Source organism: Anser brachyrhynchus (genome assembly GCF_964034855.1).
Source record: "Anser brachyrhynchus genome assembly, chromosome: 10".
NCBI classification, from domain to species: domain Eukaryota; kingdom Metazoa; phylum Chordata; class Aves; order Anseriformes; family Anatidae; genus Anser; species Anser brachyrhynchus.
Genome location: NC_137705.1, coordinates 17,175,417 through 17,185,460, shown reverse-complemented (window position 1 = coordinate 17,185,460; position 10,044 = coordinate 17,175,417). Strand labels below are relative to the sequence as shown.

The following is a 10,044-nucleotide window of genomic DNA, read 5'->3' as shown; positions in this document are numbered from 1 at the left end:
CAGCTCTGAACACGGGACCAATGGAAGGCAGCCAGGGAACAGCACATCCCGGACACCTGGGCAGGAAAGCATGTGAGCAAGCCCCTACCTGAGGCAGCCGTCCGACGATCTTCGTTGCCCTTTGGCTTCCCAGTGGTCCGGATAGCAAAAATCCGCCCATCGCTGGTCCGGATGTACGTCCCTGGAACAGAGGCAGAACAACTTCATTCAGGGTTTCTGGTCTCAGCTTAGGGCCCCGGATCGGTGAGCCAGTGAGGCTGCCTGGGCAAGAACAGGACAGCAGCGTTGCGTAAGGCCAGGCCCACAGAACACGTAGGAAGATCACTGGGAGGCTTCTGCCCCCTTCCCCACTCCCCATTTCCTCCTTTTCAGCTTTCCTGGGTTGAAGCTCACCCACTCCCAACATGCTGCCAGTGGTAAACATGGAGCTTCATGCTTGGAGCTACGTTCGTTGTGGGAGCACTGGGAAAAGCATTTAGCTGCCCCAGAATATGCAACGGGTGTTGTGAGAACAAGAAGCCCAGTAACAAAGTCCAACAGCTCCTCTCAGAGGCAGAAGCAGCCACAACTGCAATCGTCCTGAAGCATCAGCTACAGGAGCACACCATGGGCTGCAAGAGAGCCACTGTGGAGTCCAGATCTCTTCCTCCTCTTGTATTTTTCCCTCTCGAGGGACTAACTGATGATATTATCCTTTTCTTTGTGAATTAGCATTGGCCTAGCCCCTATTCACAAATGTTACCGAGACAGAGGAACTTACCTTTCGTCCCTCGGATAATGTGGATGCTCTCACCAGCACTGATTCTTGCCTGTACATCAGTGGATGTGTTTGTACCCGGAATCACAATATCTGGCAGTGGAAGAAGAAATAGAACAGTGCCTGTGAAACCACATGCCAGCCACAGCCAGGAGAGGGGAAATGTACCACCAAACCCCCTTGTTTGCAGTGCATTACTCTCCTCTCTGTGCTGTGCTAGAAGCAAGCCCCACATTTAATTCTGAGCAGCACAGGAGGCAACAGAGGCTCTGAGGAAGCAAAAGCCGTGATGCTCTGGTACAGTATCTCCCTTGTCCCAACACAAACAGTTGGTGACTCCACTCCTGTCTGGAAGCAGTATTGCTGGCCCTCTCACGGAGTTCACTCCCAACAACCCACCAGGCACATGTCCCTTAGACACCTGCAGGCAAACTCCTCCCCATACAGGGGAACTGCTCAAATGCAGAGCAGTGGTACCAGTTGCTCTGATGCCTGTCTGCCCACAGTCCTCGTGGGCATCAGCAACTTACCTTTCTCCTCAGCTCAGTGTGGGCATCATAACCCCCTGTGAGCATCAGCAGTTTACTCCTGCTTCAGCAACTCACCTGTGGTGGTGACAATCTTCTGCACCAGGACACCAGCTCGCTGTAGATAGTTGATGGGGAAGTTGACAGCAGGATTGGAACTTGAGGTTGATCCTGCACTGCCCATGGGGACATGTCGGGGCATCATCGGAATGGGGGTAGATTGAACTGGGCGGACGCTTGCCACTGGCTTGTCCTCACCCTTGAGGGCTGGTCGCCTAGTGAGAGAGGAGGGAGGAAAGTGCAGTGCTCCCACCAGCAGGGCTGAGCATCCTCCGCCCCATCATTTCACACCTACAGTGCAGGAAGAAGAGGAAGATGCAGGTACTCACCAGTTCCTCTGGCTAAAGGCAGGGATGCTCGTCAGACTCTGGTCACTGGCTGGGTAATACTGTGCGTAGGACGGCCGGGTGTAGGGGACGGATGCTCGCTTTTCCTCCTCGTAGCTCTTCTTGGCTGCTTTCTTCTCTGCCTTGGTCAGCTTGTGCTCCTTCCGGTCAATCAGCAGTGACTCATGCTGAAAAGGCTCCTGCAACCCCACAGCACGGAGGTTTTGACATCAGCTCACCACAAGAGGGAACCAACACACCCCACAGCCACCCTGTTCCCTGTGTCAGCACTGTCCCCATTCCAGGACTGGAGCACTGAAGAGGGGATTTGGAGGCAGAGCTGGTCACAGCACAGCCTATCTGGGGCAATGCTGCAGAAGTGACCAAGGCACAGCTTGAGAAACGACTGAGAGTCAGCTAAACCATCCTGTCTGCCAAGTCTGGGCCATCGCTCACCACGAGTGTGTGGGTACATAGCACAACCCACAAGCTGAAGGCCAGGCTAGGAGCACAAAGCACAGAGCCTACTGTGATGTCCCACAGCCACCAGAGTCCCATGGCACCGGGCCACAGGCCCACTCTGCAGCACCACCCTACCAGCAGGGTTCTCCTTAACGGAGCCAAGTGCTGGCTTGTTCCAGCATTGTTTTAAAGCCACCCCAGGGAGAGAGCTGGCAGCAAGTCACGATTTGCCACTGACACCTTCCTAGTACAGCACCATGTTGAAAAAAGAGGTGCCATACAACCTGCCCCCAAACCTGTCCAGGGCAGAGGTGGCTCTAAATGCGTAGAAGATACTGCAGGGACGGGCAGGGCTCTTAGGCAAAAATTCCTCTAGAGAGAGCCCTATTCCCACCAGCATACCAATGTGTCCTTCTTGCCACCAAGTCCCCATCACACAGCCAGATTCCTGCAGTCCTCCTGCCTCCTACAGTCTACACAGTGCTGTACAGGAAGGAAGCAAGTTGTTCTTACCTTGGTGATGAGGTGAGGATACTTGAGACAGGCTAATTGTAGAACCGACTCCTTCATCTTGCTTGGATTGAGGGAGAGCTGAGCAGGGTCGGATTCCTCTTCCACAAAATGCAGCAGGTTCTCTACCTCCCGTCGGGTAAAGTTCAGCACTGGGTTCAGATCATCCACCACCCGATCTGGAAAAGGAAGGGAACAGGGTGAACTGAGAAGAGAAGAGGTGGATACCGCTGCACAGGGCACATGGAGAAAACATCTATATCCAAGACTCTCCTGGGAGCCAAGCCAGCTGCTAGGAGACTCCACCTCAAGTGCAAGACAGCACACTGAGTCAATCATGCTGGGCTGCTGCCTCTGGAGCTGGGTCTTGAGACAAAGCAGGACACAGGCAGCAGAACTCTGTTTGGGTCACTACAACCCTCAGCTGCATACAAGATACAAGAGCAGCTTGACAGCTAGCACAAGCCAGCACAAAAGGTACTTTTGGTACAATGGCAGGTCAGAACTGGAGGGAATTAATTATTTCTGGCTCTTAAGTAAGTACAGTCAAAGATATCAATGTGTATTTTTATTTGGCTTTTTTCCCCTCGGTTGATGCTGGAGAAATGGAGGTAAGGAGCTATTTAGTAAGTAATGCCCAGTTTAAGACATGCTATGTGTTCAGGCATGGGGGAAACAGGATGACCACAGTCCAAGTTCCCAGTCTCTTGTAACCAAGAGAATAGCAAGGAAGGTAAAATGGCAATGCAGAGCACAACTGTGCTAGAAGATGCTGGCTCTACAACCCGTACTGCTCCACCCTGCGTTTCTTACAGGGTCTTGTGTCACTGTTGACTCAAACATCAAATGCAGCCCTAGGATAATGTACCTCTGTCAACTTCTTTGGCTGTTTGGTTTTCAACCTTCAAAAAAAAGAAGTTATGAAAACCACAGAAATGGGACTTGAAGCCAAAAGGAGGGAAAGGCAAGATCAGAGTGCCATGCCCACACACCTACCTGACATGCCCTGCTTGGAGATCTGACGGTCATAGATCTTCTTCTCAAGGGTATAATCAGACACCAGTCTGTAAATGTGGCACGGCTTCTTCTGCCCGTAGCGGTACACTCGGCACACAGCCTGGGCGTCGTGGCATGGGTTCCAAGAAGCATCAAACACCACCACTCTGTTTGCTCCAATGAGGTTGACACCCAAACAGCCAGCACTGTAAATTAAAGGAAAATTTCAAATTGCGGCCTTGGCCAATATTCAAAGCTTCTAGGTAGGGACAACCATCGCAGCCATGCTGACACCACGGAAATTTCCCTCCAGTCATACAGGCAACTTCAGACCCATGTCTGGTTTCCAAGACTGTTGTTAACAGTTTGCAAAGGACTAAAGCTAACATCTTACACCCCTAGGGAATTCAGAGGCAGATGGCACTATCATGCCAGAGAGTCTTGAAAGCAAGGTATAAAGGAAGCTAAGAACAGAAAACCCATGCACATACAGAGGAGCAGTGTGAGCTCTCCATCGCACCCTTCTGCTCCAGCCAACTTACCGCGTGGACAAAAGGAAGAGCCACACAGAAGTGTTACTGGGGTCATTGAACTGGTTAATCAGTCGCTCCCTTTCCGAGGCAGAGGTGCTGCCATCCAGTCCTGAGAAGGAAATTAAGGACACTTTTAAAAGCTCTGCATGTTTTGGGGAATCCCATCAGAACAAACCCGCTTCCCAACCATTCAGCTTTGGCACTGTCTCCCAACCAGTTCTGGGTCTTCCTCAAATCATGCACTCCAGGACCTCAACTGAACCACTCTGTACCTCTTATTTGCCCAGTCAGGCAGGTGCAATGCAGCCAGCCAGTTTGGGCTTTATTCAACTGAAAGAACAAGCAAAACATTACTCAAGCTTGGCAAGGCCAAGACTGGGAGTGCTACAGTGCACCTAGCACATCAAGGCTCTGTATTAGGCAAGGCAGACATTAGGCAAGAGCAGCAGGCACAACAGCTTCATATATGCTGGAAGCTCAAGGAACCAAGAGAAAGGAGATTGTGAAAGACTTTGGCAAAACCCTGTCAATTGGATCAGAGCACAGAGAACAACAGTCTAAAGGTGTGCAGAGGAGAGTGTCAAGTCTCTGTTCTTGAGCAGCAGCTTGCTTCTGGCAGCTCCGCAAAAACCAGGAACACCACATTCACCATTCCTCTCAGTCCTGGTCAGTAGCCAACACAAAGTAACAACCCCTGCCAGAAAAAGATTTAAAGCTGGGGAAGAGGGAAGGAGGAATTCAAAGCCTCAAGGTAGTGAAACCATTCCACAGTAATTCTGGTTTGGGAAGCAAGATCTAGAAAACAGATGAACAGGAAGCTCAAAAGTATCTTTTACAGTTTTAAAAAGCACCAGTGTGTGAGTAGATGTTAAAGGTGTCTAACATCTTCTGAGTAAGATGCCAAAAATGACAGAAATTATCAGGTAGTTGTAACTGAACTGACATCTTCCCGAGTAAATTCCCAAGAACAGTCTGAAAAAAACTTCATCAGAAGAATGCTTCAGACGAGCATTTACACACCCAGGACAACTACAGGATGATGGTGGGATGCTTTCAGATATGAGTCCATCACAGAAGATCAGTGTCACACCAAAAGAGAGGGGGATTGGCTGCACTCACTGTAATAGTTGATGTTTCGGACCCAGTTGTGAACTCCTCCATCTGAGCCTGGAGGACTTGGCATTGGTCTCTTCGCCAAAAACTCTTCAATGACAGATAAAGTGGACAAGCTCTGGCTGTAAAACCAAGGACTCTGTTCAGGAGAAAGGCCCCAGCAGCAAAAGTGGAATATCAGAACTCTTCCCCAACCACACTAGCACTGATGGGGTCAAACCCTGCCTGTTGTAGCACACCTCTTGCTAGTGAACTTTATAGTGGCAGAAGCGTGAAATATGTGAAGAGAAAAAAGGGCCTAATACAATAAAGGAGAAAAGGGAAACTGCTACACCATTCACCCCGTGTAACAACCTGCTAGTACCAGAAGGGATTCAACTACTTGAGCATTTAGTAGGATCAGCCACTGGTATTTCGCTTACCTGAAGACCAAAATCTTGTCTCCAAGCTTCACACTTTCCTCAATGAGGTGGAACAGTAACACCATCTTGGGTGAGTTCTCCAAGACACCCGTCTGGTAATCACACAAGATGTCTTTGGCCTACCGAGAAACAGGAGACTATTACAGGTGGAGTTGCTCATTCCCTGTTTAGTTCAACAATCCTGTCTCAAGGTGAGAGAAATAAGTCATTGCAGAGAGGTTGTATTCATCCATCCAGTCAGGTTCAGGTGACAATGTTATTTCCAACCACTGCTACTTCCCATTCTAGAAGCTCCAAATGACAAACTGCTTGAAGAATGGATGAGCAAGCATCCTCCTAACCTCTCATCACTCTGCTCTATCTCGAGATCTCTCCGTAAGAGTGTCACCTGCACTCCAGTCACACAGGTGTCACAAAATCCCCACCCAGCTCCATGCAGACATGCTGACCAAGATGCTCTGTGGCAGAGAAACTGGATGAGAAATATCCAGCTTTCAAATAGAAGAGTCTTTACCTCAGAAAGCTGCCCTAACAAAAAGAGGTACAGTCTTTCGGAGTAATATCTAGTCTATGTGTACTGTAACTTGACAAAGAGTTCTCCAGCAGTGGTACTCACCCACTCATAAGTAACGACCTGATTTGCTCTCTCCTGAAAGGGGTTGAAGCCAACACTCTGGAGGAACTTGCTGTTGGTAGCTTCTCCAACTGGTGATGCCAAAGCATTACTCTCTGTTTTGACTTTAATTCCCTGAGGCTGGCAGCGGGAATTAGTACTTGCTGTGCCAAGGTCATCCACATCCAAATCCTGCTCATTTGCTAGATTCTCCTTTTGCAGAGCTTCATATAACACATCAGGATGGTTCCAGATCTGAAGAGGCAAGAAAAGATAGTGCTTAGACCTGTGCTGGCCTGCTTCCTGACAATGTTTGAGAACTGAAAGCTCCTACAGCAGTTCAGCTGGAAAAATTAATACTTCAATCATCTCATCACCATCCCTGCGTGGAACTGTAAGGTGCGATCAGACTGACTTTCTCTTCGTATTAAGGTAGTGAAACATGATTCTGCCATGACACCAGGTATGGCCTGTCTTAACTAAGGCTCTCCTGACTTTAAAACCTCCAAATTCTTTCCCTAGAACAAAACAGAAGGCCACAGTGCACCCCTACACAGCAGAAATGCAGAGGAAGCTGCTTGGTTCATGCTGTACCAGATAAATGAACAAGGTACCAGTCCAGTACTGCTTCAGCTGATGGCTGCAGATTTCTTGCACAAATTTGAACAAAATGTTTAACATCCCTGCACGCCAGCTCTGTAAATGGAGATAACAATTCTGTTGGAACACTGCAGGAAGCTCTAGGGAAAGAAGATGTATCTAGCCAACCACAGTTATCTCCTATTTTGACTCATATTCCTGCCTTTTCTTTTGACTCATACTCCTGTCTTTCCCTTACATATAAGAATACGTCTTTGCAACTCCTGCCAAAACCTACCTTACAACAGACACAGAAAGCTTTGAGTGGGTTCAGTCCCAGCCAACCACTGTTGCCTGCATCACGGAACCGGCTCATGAACTCCGTATAAAGGGCCCGCTGGATCTTTGATAGACGTACCAAAATGACATGTTCTTCCTTAGAGGGGAGTTGAACCTTCAGCACATTGTGACCTCGCCTGTGGAGGCGATAAAGAAAAATAAACAGAGGGAAGAGTTTCCCAATCTGATATCTCTGTGGCTGCCTGCAGGGTAAGATTTTGACTTCTTGCCCACCTGTTTGCAGGAAGAAAGAGCTCTAGTTGCATGCCTCTCTAACGCATGACACTCATGAGATACTCTCCCTGCAGCCATATACCAACAGTAAGCACAGTTACAGAGATCTCAAATGTTACAATCTTCCAGCACAGGTCACAGTGTTAGGAGAGTGATGAAAGTCTTGTTTTCCATGGCAGTTGAAAAACAGAAATAAGATCTAAGGTTTCTTTCTACCTCTGCCAATGACTAAGGCACTCCATCCAGATCACTGATCCAGCACCTCAGAACCCTTGACCAAGAAACAAAGCTGACTTGTCTCCAGAATGGCAGAAGCACTGTTACTTTTCATAACCGACAGTTCATGAAATACTTTCAGATCCTTGTATAAGGGATATCAAAGAGTGCACATCTGAATTAACTATTAAGACACTCAAATAAACCTGAGGCCATTCTAGTACAGTTAGAGGTGCTGTTCTCCATTACATGAGTGTTCAGCACTGTAACAAACTAAGTTTACTTCTACCCCGAAGGCAAAACACAGCCACAAAGACCACTCTGCAGCTGACACAAATTCTGAGAGAAATATGGAGCTGCTAACTTGAGAAGCTCTCTGCTTTTCTCTTTATGCTTAAGACCCTCCCACAAAGACAGCTAACATAACCGTTTAAAACTCAAGCCCAAGAAGGCAGCACAATTAGCTGTACTGCATAAACTCAGCAAACAAGCAGGTTAATTTGGGGTGAAGGAGCTGTTTGCATGGACTAAACTGCTAACAACTCCCTGTGGACTCACCGTTGCACAAAGCCCTCCAGTAGGCTATGCAGGACGTGACTGCGATACCTCATGAGACGGACATCTTGAGGGGTGCTGTCAATACACTGCCCGTTCAGGATGGGGCGCTCAAACATGTTGCTGAATTCCTGCCTCGAGCCTAGAAAGTCAGGCCGGACAAAGTCTACCATACACCAGTACTCAATGAGGTTGTTCTGGAGTGGGTAGCCAGTCAGCACCACCCGCCGGCGGGAGCGGATGTTCTTCAAGGCCTGCGAAGTGCTAGCATGACAGTTCTTTATTCGGTGTCCCTCATCACAAATCACGACATCTGGGCCAGGGCGAGACAAAGCTTTCTCAATCCCTGAGGACAAGAAACATTAAAGCGTTAGTCTGAGATGAACAAGAGAAAGTTCTGGCTTTACACAGTCACCAACTTCACAAAAGGAAAAGGAGGGGCAGTTATCAAAGACAAAAAGCAGTATTCATGGGTGGCATAGAGCAAGGCTGATTCAGGAGGCAACACCATCTCCCATTTAGCATAATGTGGTCTTGATCAGACTTGACTGGCCCTTGATTTCTGCTCAGTGGTCTACATTGCATCGAGTTGTGTGTCTTGTGTCAGATCTGACTGGCAGACCTCACACAAACAAATCTCCAACTTCGCGATACTGACTTCCACTCCTACTTGCAGCCATTGCAAAAATGAAAGACTCAGCTAGAGCTGAACAACCTTCTGTCTCCAAAGATGCAATTCTACCCAGCAAAGCTTGGTCATGTCAACAATACTAAAAGTGAACAACGCATTCTTAGACTTGTTCTGATACTGAGGACTATGGCTTCTAGCCAAAAGTAGCTAAGAGACCTGAAAGCACTTGTATTACAGGCAGGAAGCAGGTGAGCACAAATATATCTACTGCAGTAAGTCTCCTGACTCCAGTGACTACACAGAACAAAGTAACTACTGCCAGCGGCTAAGACTGACTATTATTCACTCTACTACTTCCCAGAAACAAGCAATGATAGGTTGTTTGCATGTGCTGCCAGGGCTGGTAGCCCGCTAGACAACAGGAACTCCCCCCCACCCCAGCTCCCCACCTTTCAGAAGCTCTTGCTGCCGGTCTTCCTCATCCAAGTCAATAATGACAGGGCCAGTTTGCTTCTTTGTTTTCTTCTTCCTGCCAGTGGCAAAGGACTTCTTCAGTGAGAGGAGACGGTACATCTCATATCCCATCAGCAGCACACCACCCTCTATCACCCAGTCATTCACCACCTTTGCACGGGCAGCCGTTGTTCTGTAACAACAAAAAAAAAAAAACACAAAAAGAAATGAAATAAGCTGTAAGCTTTCTCTCCAGTTTCAGCTTGTACCACTGGACTGGAGTCTGCTGAAGAAAAGGTCATATACAGTTAAAGTACTTTCTAGCATGAAATCAGACAGAAGAATACAATGAAATTGTTGTGGGTGGGTTGTTTTTTTTTTGGAGACAATCAGGTTCATAGGAAAAGATAAAAGCCTTATAGTTTGTCACAGATAGCGTGCTGAGAATGACAAGTCCTTACAGGAACTGAGCTGCAGAGGTCTGTTGTACAGAAGCACATCAAACTTGCGAGCATCCTTTTAAAAGAGCTGTTGAGCCTCTGCAAAATCCATTTTCAGAATGAGCTGCTAATGATGTATGTGGTGGTTAGTGGTACCCCTCTACTTGTTTACTCCGTTCTTTTCTAATATGCAAGCATCCCTGAATTATTCCTCCCCTGCTAGCCTGCTCAGAATTGGTCCAGATAAAGGCACTGTCCTCACCCAACCTGCCCAGCAC

The 10,044-nt window shown here is 48.1% G+C and overlaps 1 protein-coding gene across 4 annotated transcripts in view; it reads right to left on the bottom strand.

The window, feature by feature from the left end:
* RAD54L2 (RAD54 like 2) overlaps nt 1-10,044 on the bottom strand; it is a 61,803-nt gene that overhangs the window by 5,049 nt on the left and 46,710 nt on the right. For all 4 annotated transcript variants that reach the window (XM_080606563.1, XM_080606566.1, XM_080606564.1 and 1 more), the window contains 13 exons: nt 9,323-9,519; nt 8,246-8,588; nt 7,197-7,374; nt 6,323-6,574; nt 5,707-5,825; nt 5,291-5,406; nt 4,181-4,280; nt 3,639-3,844; nt 2,646-2,821; nt 1,674-1,870; nt 1,363-1,559; nt 761-850; nt 89-181 (listed from right to left, as the gene is read on the bottom strand). In XM_080606563.1, the coding sequence (XP_080462689.1) occupies nt 89-181; nt 761-850; nt 1,363-1,559; nt 1,674-1,870; nt 2,646-2,821; nt 3,639-3,844; nt 4,181-4,280; nt 5,291-5,406; nt 5,707-5,825; nt 6,323-6,574; nt 7,197-7,374; nt 8,246-8,588; nt 9,323-9,519 (2,264 nt within the window). The remainder of the gene's footprint in view (nt 1-88; nt 182-760; nt 851-1,362; nt 1,560-1,673; nt 1,871-2,645; nt 2,822-3,638; nt 3,845-4,180; nt 4,281-5,290; nt 5,407-5,706; nt 5,826-6,322; nt 6,575-7,196; nt 7,375-8,245; nt 8,589-9,322; nt 9,520-10,044) is intronic.